Here is a 16,336-nt window from a genome sequence, read left to right on the forward strand (position 1 = left end):
CAATGTGAACCATTAGATCTTTATGACCAAGAGTATGAAAAATGTTTTGTTTTACCTTTTGAGCCTGAAGAGAGAGAGTTCTGGATTGATCCATTTAGATTTGTTCTATGATCCTCCATCACCAAGATGTCTGTCTGTGTCAAACCTGTGGCCACTCTATATGCACTTTGTTTACTCTTTATACAAATAAATAATACGAGACTTCACATGCATATGCCTTTTAATATTAAGACTCCATTTTCAAAGCATTTCAAACAATTTGTTTACTTAGAAAAATAACAATATAGACTTTGGGAAGGGTCTTTTTTACTAACAACATTTGATTTGTACTTATGTCTAATGTTAGTGGTGCATAAGCCAGGACAGAGGGCAGATCCACATGTGCTGTAAATGAATTTTCATTTTGCAGCTCTTATTTAAAATTTACCATCTTATGTGTGTGACTAAGCATTGAAGCTTAACGCAGCAGGAAAATGGGCAGAAGTGCAGAGCATGGAGAACCCATTATTGGTCTGCTGAGTCATGCCTATCCTGATCATTATTCATAGGTAGTATCCTTGTATCCTTCTTAGAAATTAGTCTAGCTTTCATTTTCCAAAAGAAGTTAATATATGCCATAAATTAGACGACGTAATGTTTTTTACAACATATGCACCATTTTTTTTTAACTTCATAATTAAAACAGGATACCTCATTATCATGTCAAAAATAATAACTCCCCCAAATTACCAGATACTTAACAATCTGAGTTCAAAAAGACTAGGATCATTGAGATTCCTAAATTCCTTATCAATTACAGTCTCATAACAAGGAACAAACTTTGATATTTCCAGATGGCAAAGGGTTTCTCATGCGTTTAATATCAATGTCTTCAGGAAATGGTGATGTCAGAAGTTATATGCAACAAAATTGTTTTATTTTTAGCCTAACATACTACAACAGAATAAGAGACAAAGTGAAGTAAAGCTTATTATTATCAGTTCAAAATGGTGGTAAATACTATCACTCCATAAGACTCTTCCAGAAAGAACAGCATTGACTGCTTTACTGTCATACTGTGAAATAACGCATTTAATGATCTAATTACTAGCCGATACGTCATGGAATGAGACAGAAACCTAAGTTCCTTGCCACTTACAAGTCAGGTGCAAAAGTTAAAGGTCTTTCTTTAGGAGAAGGAAAAGGATTAGGGAATTAGTACTATTAGATCAGGGGTCAGCAAACTTTCTCCATGAAGGGCCAGATGGTAAATATTTGAGACTTTGCAGGTCTCTGTCCAGCTACTTGGCTCTGCCATTGCAGCACAAAAGTAACCTTAGGGTGTAAGCATGGTTGTGTTCCAATAAAATTTTATGTATGGACACAATTTCCTAAAATTTTCATTTTTCCTCCAACCATTTAAAAATGGAAACGTCATTCTTAGCTTGTAGTCTGTACAAAAGCAGGTGGAGGACTGAAATTAATCGCAGGGTATGGTTTGCCACCCGCTTAAGTAATAGCATCAAAGCTACTTTTCTTAAAATACCTTGTTTTTTCACAAAAGGCATATATGGTTAATAACATATAGAAGTAAGGAATCTGGTAGTGTATACCAGGATATCACTCTCTGTGGGGGTTTTATATTACATGGCTGGTGTATGTGGCTAATAATTTAGTTTGCATGTATAGCATCTTTTTTTCAGTATTGCTGCATTTTGTACTTGTACTCTTGTAATTCTAAAAATCTATAAGTAAGATTACTTCTAGGGAAGGTAAATAGAAATGCATATTGGCATGTAAGAAACTCTTCTAAGGCCCAGGAAACAAGACTGTTTCCCATTTATTGCTTCAAATTTTTATGTATGGTGCCAAAACTATTCCCAGTCCTCAAATAAGGAATATTGTTAATTTCTGCACTGGACTATAAGTTAATACCGCATTGATTAAGATGCATCTACTTCTATTGGAAAAGGTCCCTTCTTATTGCTACTTACTTTTTTATTTGGCAATTCTGCCTGCTGCACAACACAATTCCTTCTGTGAAATTATAAACCCGTATTTAAAGGATATGGCTAGTATGAATGTAGTTAAGGCAGCGATGAACAGCAGAGATACTCAAAGAGCCATAGGAGGTTATATAAGGAGAGAACTTAGCTCAGTACACACGCTTCTTTTTTAAGTAGGTCTCCATGTAATATGCTCCTGTGCCCTGAGAATGCTGGTCAACAAATTCCACGGAACCACCTTCTGGGGCAGAGATGAGATAAGATGAACCTCGCTTTTCATTTCTTAAAGATGACACCTGTGAGAAAAAAATCATAACTAATGCTAAAATCTAAATTACAGTTGGCTTGTTAAAGATGTGTATAAGAAAAGCCATTCTACTTCTGATTTGGTATAAAAAACAGAATAGCAGAATAATTAACAATCAAAATCACTTGTGCAAAATACAACCCAGTCTCTGAATGCCCTTTCATCCCCAACCCCCACATTTGGGGAAAGAAATAAAGACATTGCAGTTGCTTCTGCTGATTACCTATTTCCACCACTCTGAATCAGAATGTCAACACCTGATACCAGTCTTCCTCTGAGGAAGGAGAGTGGCTAAGAAATTGAGCTGCATATCAAATTAGAGGTTACGTTTGTATAGCAAGAGAATAACCTAGCAGATGTAAAAACTGGCAGAAGATGTCAATGAAAATAACAAGCAATGTGAATTCAAACTTTAGAAATTATTAAAATGCAGATTTCCAGGCTGTATCACAGAGATTCTGATGTAGAAGTGTTTACGATAAGGGCAAAATGTTCTTCACAAATAATACAAGAAATCAGACTGTGCAGCAAAACCCTGGGAGCTCCTAATTTGTTAGTTTTAGCCTTTACAAATACTACATGTGACAATCGTGTAGAAGTGACTCATGAGGAAAACTTCCAGCAATGCAGGAGAGCCTTCTCACATTAAAATTACAACGGTCACAATTTTTAAAATGAGGGTTAACTTCACAGGGGACAGATGATGAGTCTGTCACAACTCCTTGTAAAAAAGAGCGCTCATTCATGTTAAGGAGAGGGATACAAGAGAGTTGACCAACACAAAGATGACACAGGAGGCTACTGAGTGCCCTCCTTCCATGGTCTCACCAAATGTACAGCTACACATTGGATAATTCCCCCTGAAAGAGACCCAGAAACTATAGTGCACATTGCACAAAGAGGAAATGCCCACACGGGTAAGAAAGGCTGAGCGATACTTGCCATAAACCCCAGCACAGCACCATACAATTGTGAGGGAACCCCAGCTTCTAGTTCTGAGGAGTGAAGGGTTTGGATTTCACCTCTAGTGCCTCAACTTTTAAGGTTTCCATTGGAGTGATGAGCTCCCAAAACATCTAGCTCTGAAAACCAGCCAGTGGCCATGAGATCCATAAGAATATGGCAGACAAAAAAGCAATTCTTAACAGGTGTACGAACTCCAGCTGTTTATAGTCTGGATAACTCTCCAATTCTGAAGGACAACTTTGCTGAGTACAGTATTCCATACAAATAGACATCAAATGAAGCAAAGGTAACTGTACTTATCTCAAGACAAAATAAACTTTAAACCAAAGAATGTAGTAAGAGAGACCAATCATGAGGATGTAATAATTACAAATATTTATGAACCCAGAATAGGTGCACCTAATATACAACACAGATATTAATCTTCTGATGTGAGAAATCTGCAACAACATAATAAGAGCAGGGAAAGTGCATACTCCACTTTATACAGGAAGATAATCATTAAGGAGACATTGGCCTTAAACTACACATTAAACCAGATGGACCTTACAGACATATACAGAATGTTCCATCCCAAAGCTACCAAATACACATTCTCAACACATGGAACATTCTCCAAGATAGATTGTACATTAAGCCACAAAACAAGTCTCAATAAATTTAAGAAGATCAAAATCCAATCAAGCATCTTCTCAGACCACAATGTTATGAGACTAGAAAACAGCTATAAGAAGAAAACTGGAAAATTCACAAATAAGGGAGGTTAAACAACATGTTTCTGAACAATGAATCAAAGAAATGAAAATAAAAAAGTAATCTTGAGAAAAGCGAAAAACAATTTATCAAAACTTGTGGAATGCAGCAAAAGCAGTTAAGGGAAGTTTATAGTGATAAATGCCTACATGAGGAAAAAGAATGATCTCAAATAACCTAACTCAACACCTCAAGGAACTAGAAACATACTAAGCCCAAAGTGGGTAGAAAGGAGGAAATAAAGATCAAATAAAATAGAAATTAAAAAGACAATAGAAAAAGATAAATGAAACTAAGAGCTGGTTTTCTGAAAAAGATAAAATTGACAAAACTTCAGTTAGCCTCACCAAGAAAATGAGGACTTAAAGTTATAATGAAAGGAGTCGTTACAACCTATCAGAAATGGATCAGAGAGATCACTAAGAATAATTATAGGCAAACAAATTGGATAATTTAGAAGAAATGGGTAAATTCCTAGAAACACACAAATATGACTGAATTATGAAGACACGAGAACTCTGAACAGAATGATTAGATTAGTAGTAAGAAGATTGCACCAGTAATCAAAAAACCTCTTAAACAAAATTCTAGGACCAGAAGGCTTCATTGGTAAATTCTACCAAGCATTTAAAGAACAATTAATACCAATCCTCAATTTTTTCTAAAAAATAAACAAGGAGGCAACACTTCAAAACTCATTTTACAAGGCTAGCATTACCTTGGTACCAAAACCAGACAAGGACATTATAAGAAAAGAAAATTACAGGCAAATATCCTTAATAAACATAGATGCAAAAGTCCTTAACAAAATATCACCAAACTAAATTCAACACTACATTAAAAGGATCATACACCATATCACATGGGATTTATTCCAGGGGTCAAAGAATGGTTCAGCAGCTACAAATCAATGTGATATACCCTATTAATAAAGGATAAAAATCATGATCATCTCAAATCATCTGGCAAAATTCAGTGTTCTTTCATGATAGAAACTCAACAAACTGAGTATAGAGACACATACCTCAATATAATGTCATATGACAAGCCCACAGATAACAAAAGGTATCCAAATCATGAAGTAACTATCTGTTTTCATATGATATTATATATCGATGCCTTAAAAGCTCCATGAAAAAGACTGTTAGCTCTAATAAACAATTTCAATAAAGTTGCAAGATACAAAAATCAGGTGCATTACTATAAACAATGAACTTCAAAAAGAAAATTTAAACAAATATATATATATATGCATCAAAACCAATACAATACCTCAGAGGTGAGAAATCTACACACTGAAAATAACATTGATCAAAGAAATTAGAGGACACAATAAATGACAAAATATTCCGTGCTCAGCCCTGGATAACCACATGCAAAAGAATAAAACTGGATCACTATCTTACAACATACACAAAAATTAACTCAATGAATTAAAGACCTAAATATAAGATCTTAAACCATAAAACTACTAAAAGAAAACGAGGGTAAGCCTCCCCTTGACATTGGTCTTGGCAATGATTTTTTTGGATTTGACACCAAAAGCATAGGCAACAAAAGCAAAAATACTGGTGAGATTAAATAAAATCAAATAGCTTCTGCACAGCAAAGGGAGCCCATCAACAAAATGAAAAGTCCACTTACAGGCTGGGAGAAAATATCTGCAAACCACATATAAGGGGATGATATCCGGAAAATAAAGGGAACATACATAACTCACACAACTCAATAGCAAAAAACAATCTGATTTTAAAAAGGGAAAAGGTGCTAAATCAGTGATGGCGAACCTATGACACGCGTGTCAGAGGTGACATGCGAACTCATTTTTTTGGTTGATTTTTCTTTGTCAAATGGCATTTAAATATATAAAATAAATATCAAAAATGTAAGTCTTTGTTTTACTATGGTTGCAAATATCAAAAAATTTCTATATGTGACACAGCACCAGAGTTAAGTTAGGGTTTTTCAAAATGCTGATAACGCCGAGCTCAAAAGGTTCGCCATCACTGTCCTAAATATACATTTTTTTCCAAAGATGACATACAAATGGCCAACAGGACTGAGTACATGAAAAGAACTCAGTGTCACTAATCATCAGGGAAATGCAAATCAAAATCACCTCATACCTGTTAGGAAGTCTATTATAAAAAAGACAAGAGATAAATGTTGGTGAGTATGGGGTGAAAAAAGAACCCTTGTACACTGTTGGTTAGAATGTAAACTTGTACAACCACTATGGACAACACCATGGAGATTCCTCAAGAAATTAAAAATGGAACTACTATATGACCCAACAATCCCATACTGAGTATACTGTTTTCCTTTGAAAACAAAATCATTATCTTGAAGAAATATCTGTACTCCAACTTTCATATCAGTATTATTTACAGTAGCCAAGGTATGGAAACAAACTAAGTGCCCATTGTCACATAAATGGATAAAGAAAATATTATATACAGACAAACATACAGGCATATTGTTTAATCTTCAAAAAGAAGGAAATTTTGCACTTGAGACAACAGAGATGAAATTTGAGGGAATTCAGTTAATAAGCCACACAGAGAAAAGACAAATACCATGCAGTATCACTTAAATGTAGAATAAAAAGAAAAAGTCAACTTCATAGAAACAGAGTAGGAAAGTGGTTGCCAAAGGCTGTGGGGTGAGGGAACTAGGGAGAGGTCAGTAAAAGGGTATAAACTTCTCAGTTACAGGATGAATAAGCTCTGAGGATTTAATGTATAACCTGGTGACCACTGTTGGTAACGGTGTGTTGTATAATTAAAACATGCTGAGCTCCCTCCACCCCCTCAAAAAAGTATATAAGGTGATGACTGTCAATTAACTTGGTAAGAGACTCCTTTCATAAGGTATACATATATCAAATCATTATGTTGCACACTTTCAGTATCTTACAATTTTGTCAAATATACCTCAATAAAGCTGGAAAAATAGAAACACTTTTTTTAAAAACTAGGGAAGACATGACTGAAAGTAAGGAATCTATTTTGGTATAGTCTACTCTTGTGACAGTTGAATCAAATCCTCTTTCACATAAAGGTTTGTAGGAATGTCTCACAAAAGAAAACACAGATTAACAAAGAATTTGGCTTTGATTCCTGTCTCAATTCTTTCCCTGGTAATACAGTGTGTAAATATATCTGAGGTTTGCTCCGAAATAATGACAAAAGGAGCAGGTGGGAGTACAGAGGAAAGGATCCTGGCCAGGAGGTGGTAACGGTTGAGACTGAGTTCATGGGTACAAGAGACTCCTTGTGGTTCTAGTCCAAGATGGTGATGTAGGAAGATCTTGAACTCACCTCCAGCCAAGGACAAATCAAGCCTACAGCTACAGGTGGCGGCATTGCCTCTGAAAGAAACCCAAGAACTAGGTAAGACACTCCTACACATCAGGCAGATGAGAAAAACACCTATATCAGAAAGTGTAGAGAGCCTGAGACACCATCTTGCCATAAACCCCACCTTCAGTGTGACAACCCATAACTAGGAGGGAACTCACAACCCTGAGCTTCTCCCTGAGGAGCAAAGGGTCTGAACCCCACATCTGCACCTGAGAGATGAGCTCTCAAAACATCTAGCTTAGAAAGTCATGGGGCATTCATCCACAGGAAAGCCTGAGGGCTAGGCATCTACTTTAACATGCATCTACAGAACTACTGAGATAATCTCCAAAATGGAGGCGGCCAGCACCATCTTCTGCTCTCCATCTGTGTCCCTGCAGGTTGTCAGTGTCTCTGGGAAAGGAGCTTGTGTACATGTCTGGGATTTGCAGTGGCCACCCAAAGGATACATCTTGGTCGCCTGGCTCTGGTGGCTAGCAGAGCTTGTGTTCATGGGTTCAACAGGATGGTAGCAAATAAACAGTTCTTAACTGGCCATCAACTCAGGGCTCAGTGCAGAGGGGGCAGGCAGACATGCCCATCTCCCAGTCTTCCCCTGAAATAGGTATATTCTAATCCTCAAAGTTACTGCTTGAGTGTCTGAATGTAGGTGCTGAATGAGACTTTCCCCTTGGGAAACTGACAGGTTTTGGCACAACTTCAACTACTGGGAGCCATGAAGGGTGAAGTAGGCTACTTGGATAATCACAAAGTTTTGAAGACCAGAAAGAGCCAGGGCAGGGTTGAATGATAAGGTTCTTTTCTGACACAAGGCCACTCCAAGATTGGGAGAGGTGACTGTTTTATGTAATGCATAGAAACTAACACAGAGAATCAAGGAAAATAAATAGAGGAATCAATTCCAATGAAAGAACAATATAAAAAAGACCTTAATAAAATAGAGATAAGTGAATTACCTGAAAAGGGTTCAAAATAACACTCATAAAGATGTTCACCAAACTCAGAAGAAAAATGGATGAACAATGTGAGAATTTCAACAAAGAGAAAATATAAGAAAGTACTGAACAGAAATCACAGAGCTGAAGAATACAGTAGGTGAACTGAAAAATTCAATAGCAAGGTTCAACACAGACCACATGAAGCAGAAGAAAGGAACAGTGAACCTGAAAAGGGCAGTGGAACTCATCCGATCAAAATAGCAAAATGAACAAACGTGAAGAAAGCTTAAGTGAGTTATGGAACAACATCAGGCAGATCAACAATTGCATTATAGGGGCTCCAGAAGGAGAAGAAAGGGGAAAGAGGAAGAAAACTTAATTTGAGGAAATACTGGTTGAAAACGTTTCTAACCTGGGGAAGAAAACAGATATCCAGATCTAGGAATCACAGAGATTTCAAGACAAGATAAACAGAGACCCACACCAAGATGTTATAATTCAAGTGTAAACGTTAAAGACAAGGACAGCATCTTACAAGCACCAAGAGAAAAATAACTTACTAAGTACAAGGCAACCCCCATTAGACTGTCAACAGATTTTCAGCAGAAACATGGGGAAATAGTGGACAATAATAGCAGGGAACTTTAACACCCGTATTTCATTTCTGGATGATCATCCAGAAGGAAAATAAAAAAGGAAATTGGCCTTAAACTGCCCATTAAAATGGATGGTCCTGACAGACGTATACAGAACGTTCCACCCCAAAGCAACCTAATACATGTTCTTCTCAAGTGCACACAGAACATCCCCCAGGACAGATCGTATGTTAGGCCACAAAACAGGTCTCAATACCTTTAGGAAGACTGAAATCATACCAAGCATATTTTCTGACCACAATGGTAGGAAAATAGAAAACAATTACAAAAAGAAAATGGAAATGCAATATACCAACACTTATGAGACACAAAAGCAGTTCTCACAGGTAAGTTCTGCCCCGCCGGGTGGCTCAGTGGGTGTAAGAGCGTAAGAGCGCATCATCCCAGGCACCAAAAGGGTGTGGGTTTGATTTCCAGTCAAGGGCACGCACGTACGTAGGTTGTGGGTTCAGTCTCCAGTCAGGGCCCGGATGGGAGGCAACCGATCAACCGATCGATGTTTCTTTCTCACATGGATGTTTCTCTCTCCTCTCTTTTTCTCTCCCTTCCTCTCTCTCTAAAATCAATTAAAAAAAAAAAGCATATCTTTAGGTGAAGATTTAAAAGTTCACAGTAATAAATGCTTACATTAAGAAAAAAAGAATATCTCACACAAACACTCTAACTTTACACTTCAGTGAATAAAGCAAAAGAAGAACAAAGTCCAAAGTAGAAGGAAAAAATAAAGACCAGAGCAGAAATAGAGACTAAAAAGATAATAGAAAAGATTAATGAAACTAAGCTGGTTTTTTTAAAAAAATAAAACAGACAAACTTTTAGCTAGACCTGCTAGACTGATCACGAAAAAAGACAGAGGACTAAAATAAAATCAGAACCGAAACAGATGTTACAAGTGATACAAAAGAAATACAAAGGATCATAACAGACTACTATGAGCACTCATAGGCCAACAAAATGGACAACCTAGAAGAAATGGATAAATTCCTAGAAACACACAACCTTCAGAAACTGAATCATGAAGAGCTAGAAAGTATGAACACACTGATTACTAGTAATGAGATTAAGTCAGTAATCAAAACCTCCCAACAAACAAAAGTCCAGGACCAGATAACTTCACTGAAGAATGCTACCAAATATTTAGAGAAGAATTGGTACCAATCCTTCTAAAAGTCTTCCAAAAAATAAACGAGGCAAAACCAAACAAGGACATTACAAAAAAAGAAAGTTACAGGCAAATATCCTTGATGAACACAGATGCAAAATCCTCAACAAAATAATTAGGAAACTGAATTCAACAAAACATTAAAAGGATCATACACCATAATCACATAGGATTTACTCCAGGAATAGTACAAGAATGGCTCAACATCCACAAATCAATCAATGTGATACACCCCATTAACAAAACCATGATCATCTTAATAGGTGCAGAAAAAGCATTTGAAAAAATTCACCATCCTTTCATGATTAACAACCCTCAACAAAGTGTGTATAAAGGGAATGTACTTCAACACAATACAGGCCACCTGTGGCCAGCCCACAAATAACATCAGACTCAATAGTGAAAAGCTAACAGCTTTTCTTCCAAGATTAGGAACAAGTCAAGGATGCACACTTTTGACACTTTCATTCAACATAGGTTTGGAAGCCCTCACTAGAGCAATGAAGCTAATAAATAAATAAATGTACCCAAATTGGAGAGCAAGAGGAAAACTGTCACTATTTGTAGATAACATGGTATTATACAAAGAAAATCCTAAAAACTCCTCCAAAAAACTGTTAGGACTAATAAATGATTTCAGTAAAGTTACAAGATACTAAATGGGTATATGAAAATCGGTTGCTTTTCTATACACTAATAATGACTATCAGAAAGAGAAACTAAGAAAATTCCACTTATACCATCAAGAATAAAAAACAAGTATAAATTTAACTAAGGAGATGAAAGATCTGTACACTGAAAAGTATAAGACACTGATGAAATAAAAACTGAAGACGACACAAATAAATGAAAAGATAGTCTGTACTCATGGATTGGAAAAATTAGTATTAAAACGTTCGTGTTATCCAAAGTATTCTGCAGATTCAATTCAATCCCTATCAAAATTCTACAGGCATTATTCACAGAACACTCCAAGTAGCCAAAGCAATCTTGAAAAATAACGAATCTGGAGGCACCCCGCATCCTGATTTCAAACTGTCTGACAAAGCTACAGTAATCAAAACAGTATGGCATAAAAAAATACAGACACATAGACCAGAATAAAATGGCCAGAAATAAATCCACACATAAATGGTTAATTGATTTATGATAAAGGAGCCAAGAATGTACAGTGGGGAAGGACAGCCTCCTCAATAAATGGTGCTGGGGAAACTGAACAGCCATATGCAAAAGAATGAAACTGACCCTCAGCTGACATCATACATCAACTCAAAATGATTTAAATACTCGAGCATAATGAGAATTGAAAACACCTATGTGTGTGTATACATATATATATATATATATAAAACAAAATTTTTATTATTAATATTACAAAATGAAGCATGTTGGTTTAAAAACATTTTAACATTGGGAAAATTCTATTTAAGTAAAATTTTAGAAATGAACTGTGCCTAATTATGCAGAAAAGACAAAAGCTGAACTTGGAACTATAAGAAAGGGATATTAAGGGTTCAGTTGAGATTCTAGAAAAACTATGGTAGAGTTCTTTTTAGGTTCTCCATCAAATATGACTCCACTAAAGAGACAAAACTTAGAAAAGGTAAAATGGGGCTAAAGATCATGTCTCATAGAAATGTGCACTTGAGGGGAGAACCAAGATGGCGGCGATATAGGCAGACGTGTCCCAGGTCGTGTCCCGGAGCAAATGGAGCGAGCAGCTGTAGCTAGTAACACTCACACCGAATTGGCGAAATTGCTCAGCTGGTGAGAGGGTTTACAGCCGGGAAGAGCAGAACTCCCCTGGTAAGGTAAAAAAAAAACCAGGGATTTGGGCAGGAAAGTTTGCCAGACCTCTGAGCCCAGAGAGTCAGAGGGAGACCGCGTGGCAGACAGCCGCGTCCCTTGGGACAGGCACAGCCCCTGACGGGGGAAAGGAGAACCGCGGGATTCCTGGCGCCGCCAGGGAAATTGAGAGCTGGGTTCTGTGATCACGGAGGACTGAGCCTAAAGGGGGCAGCCTGAAGAGCTGACCTGACCATGCAGTCCCGGTAAGAGAAGAAGCTTACAGAAACCAAGCCTTCCCCGTTTCCGCGGCCGGCGTTTGTTTGTTTGTTTTCACTGAATCCTGTTCATGGGACATTTCGGATACAGACACTCACCTGTGCTGAAGAGAGGGAGAGTGTGCTGAGGAGTGGAATCTGGGGAGAGACTGGGGAAAGAGGGGGAGCCAGGAGAGGTGGTAGTGAATTGAGTGCTGAGACACCCCAGAGCCAGGGGCTGGGGCAGCCACCCGCTCATGAGAGGGAGTCTCCTCCCCCCAGCCCCCAGGCAAGGAGCACAGCCACACCCAGATTCCACCCTGTACGAGATCAAGGATTAAGATAACCTGATCAGTCCCTGGGAGTTAACAGGGTCTGGCCTATAGGGGGATTTTCAATCCCAGCAACAACATAGCGCCAGTAACTAACTATTACGCAGTCAGCTCTGGGCAGTGAACTTCCACTGGACAGAGAGGCCCTATAGCCTCAGAGGCCAACCCCAGAACACTGCCACCCAGAGGCTGACCCAATAACTGACTCTTTGCTAAAAACAAAATAAGGCAGTCTGGGAAATAAATGCGGCATGCTTTAAAATAAGGACTGTGGTTTACAACACAGAGGAACAGTATATCGCAGGGAAACTCAACACTCTCCTGAATACCTGGAAGGTCTAAGGCGAGCCACACTGAAGAATAGAAGAAACGAAGGTCCTTCACTACTGCAATTTTTTTTTCTTTTTTCACTTTTTAACTAAGAAACCAATTTTTTTTTCATTCTTTTTTTTTCCTGTTCTTTTTTTTTTCTTTTTTTCTTTCTTGTCTTCTTTTTCCATCACCTGATTTTACCCTTTTAATTACTACCTTCTTATTTTTAACCAGTATTATTACTGCTACCATTTTACCATTTTTTAAAGTGCCATTTTATTTTTTTCTTTATTTTATTTTGGGATTAGTGTTCACCATTCTATTTTCATCGTTATATTATTGGTTGTTTCTAGTTTGCATTCATATCCAGGGATCTGTTGCTGGAATTTGTTGGGATTAATGGCTGTTCTATAGGAGTATTCTCCTCACATAAAAAGTCTCTTCCCTCTTCCACTTCATTCTCTCTTTTCGCTCTTTTTTTTTTTTTTTTTTTTCGTTTCTTGCTTTTATTTTCCCCCTTCCTTTTTCCCAATTTCATTTTTGCACTCCCTTTTTTTGGTCCCTACTTTTCTTTTCCTTTTTCTCTTTTATCTTTTTCTCTTCCTTCTTCCTTATCCCCTAATTCTCTTAATTCAGGTGGTCACCTTTAATTGGGGTTATTAATATCGTGAATATATTTGTGTATAGTGCCTGGTACGTGGTGCCTTGTTGTGTTGTATTTTGTGCCTTTAAATCAACACAGCAGATCCAAGCAACAGCAACCTCCTGAGCACCTCATCCTCTGCTGAGGAACAGCAGCTGTACGTGAAACCTCGCCCCACCAGCCGGAAGAGCCACCACAGCTGTGAACAGCACCCACCAGAGGAGCTGCTGCCAACTGAAGAGCAGCTGCTACCGCAACCGCCCAAAGAGCAACCACAGACCAAGGAGTCACTGCCACCAAGGGAGCAACCACTGAACAACTCAACGTCTAGATATGTCAGTGAGATCAAACATGGGTAGACAAAGAAACCCCCAAAGGAAAGAGAAGGAGGACTCTCCAGAAAAGCAGCTAAGTAATACAGAGGCATGCAACATGACAGATAAAGAATTCAGAATAAGGATCCTAGAGTGCATAAACCGGATGGAGGAAAAAATCGACAACCTCTGCAAGAAGCAAGAAGAAACAGATGAAAAAATCGATAACATATGGAAGAAGCTAGAAGAAACAGATGAAAAAATCGATAACATATGGAAGAAGCTAGAAGAAACAGATGAAAAAATCAACAACCTAAGTAAGACCCAAGAAGAAATGAAGAGTGATATAGCTGCAATGAAAAACTCCATTGAAAGTATCAACAGTAGACTAGGAGAAGTGGAGGACCGAATAAGTGAATTAGAAGACAAGGAAGCAAAACACACCCAAAATGTACTGCAATTGGAGAAAAAAATTAAAAGACAGGAGGAGAGCCTAAGGGAGCTTTGGGACAACATGAAACGAAACAACATACGAATAATAGGAGTACCAGAACAACAGAAGGATGAACAAGGATTAGAAAACCTACTCGAAGAAATAATATCAGAAAACTTTCCTGAGGTGGGGAAGAAAAAAGTCACACAAGCCCAGAGAGTCCCAAACAAGGTGAACCCGAAAAGACCCACACCAAGACACATCATAATCACCATGGCAAATGTTCAGGACAAAGAGAGAATCTTACAGGCTGCAAGAGAGAGACGGAAAGTTACATACAAGGGATCTCCCATTAGATTGTCAAATGACTTCTCAACAGAAACACATCAGGCCAGAAAAGAATGGACTGAAATTTACAAAGTGATGCAAAGCAAAGGACTGAATCCAAGAATACTCTATCCAGCAAGGCTATCATTCAAACTTGAAGGGGAAATAAGAAGCTTCACAGACAAAAAAAGACTAAGGGAGTTTGTCACCACCAAGCCAGCAATGCAAGGAATGCTAAAGGGACTGGTATAAAAATAAGAAATAAAAAGCTCAGAAAGAAAACAGCCACACAAAAAAAGAAATGGCTACAAACAAGTACCTTTCAATAATAACTTTAAACGTAAACGGACTAAATGCTCCAACCAAAAGACATCGAGTGGCTGAATGGATAAAAAAACATGACCCATACATCTGCTGTCTACAAGAAACCCACCTCATTAGAAGGGACTCACACAGACTGAAAGTGAAAGGATGGAAAAATATCTTTCAGGCAAATGGAAAGGAAAAGAAAGCTGGGGTAGCAATACTTATATCGGACAAAATAGACCTCAAAGTGAAGGCCTTAACAAGAGATAAGGAAGGCCACTTCATAATACTAAAGGGATCAATACAACAAGAAGATATAACCCTGGTAAACATATATGCACCCAATGTAGGAGCACCCAAATTCATAAAAAAACTCCTGGAAAATATCAAAGGAGAGATCAACAACAATACAATCATAGTAGGGGACTTTAATACACCATTGACAGCACTGGATAAGTCCTATAGACAAACAATCAGCAAAGATACAGCAATCCTAAATGACTCACTAGATCAGATGGACTTAATAGACATCTTCAGAACACTTCACCCCAAAGCCAGAGAATATACGTTCTTCTCAGGTGCTCATGGGACATATTCAAAAATAGACCACATATTGGGTCACAAGCAAAGTATCCCCAAATTCAAGAAGATTGAAATCATAAAAAGCGTCTTTGCAGACCACAATGGCATAATATTAGAAATAAACTACAATAAAAACAACCCAAAATACTCAAACACCTGGAAGCTGAATAGCATGCTATTAAATATTGATTGGGTTACCAATGAGATCAAAGAAGAAATTAAAAACATCCTGGAAACTAATGACAATGAAAACACAACAATCCAAAACCTATGGGACACATTGAAAGCAGTCCTGAGAGGGAAGTTTATAGCTCTACAGGCCTATCTCAAAAAACAAGAAAAAATGGTAGTAAATCATCTAACTCTACAACTCAAAGAATTAGAAAGAGAGCAACAAGAAAACCCCAGAGTGAGCAGAAGGAAGGAGATAATAAAGATTAGAGCAGAAATAAATGACATAGAGACCAAAAAAACAATACAGAAAATCAATGAAACCAAGAGCTGGTTCTTTGAAAGGATAAACAAGATTGATAAACCTCTAGCCAGACTCACCAAGAAGCAGAGAGAGAGGACCCAAATAAATAAAATCAGAAACGATAGAGGCGAAATAACAACAGACCCCACAGAAATACAAATGATTGTTAAAAAATACTATGGACAGCTTTACTCCAACAAACTAGACAACCTGGAGGAAATGGACAAATTCCTAGAAAAATACAGCATTCCAAAACTCAATCAGGAAGAATCTAAAAATCTCAACAGGCCAATAACTATGGAAGAAATTGAAGCAGTCATCAAAAAGCTTCCATCAAACAAAAGCCCAGGACCAGACGGCTTCACAGGGGAGTTTTACCAAACATTCAAGGAAGAACTAAAACCTATCCTCCTCAGACTACTACAAAAAATTCAAGAGGAA

The 16,336-nt window shown here is 37.7% G+C and overlaps 1 protein-coding gene across 4 annotated transcripts in view; it reads right to left on the reverse strand.

The window, feature by feature from the left end:
- Nucleotides 1–202: 202 nt before the first annotated feature.
- Nucleotides 203–16,336, reverse strand: part of RAVER2 (ribonucleoprotein, PTB binding 2) — a 98,306-nt gene continuing 82,172 nt past the window's right edge. For all 4 annotated transcript variants that reach the window (XM_059689293.1, XM_059689292.1, XM_059689290.1 and 1 more), the window contains exon 12: nucleotides 203–2,281. In XM_059689293.1, the coding sequence (XP_059545276.1) occupies nucleotides 2,135–2,281 (147 nt within the window). In that variant the 3' untranslated portion in view covers nucleotides 203–2,134. The remainder of the gene's footprint in view (nucleotides 2,282–16,336) is intronic.

The sequence above is a fragment of the Myotis daubentonii genome, chromosome 3, assembly GCF_963259705.1.
Source record: "Myotis daubentonii chromosome 3, mMyoDau2.1, whole genome shotgun sequence".
NCBI classification, from domain to species: Eukaryota; Metazoa; Chordata; class Mammalia; order Chiroptera; family Vespertilionidae; genus Myotis; species Myotis daubentonii.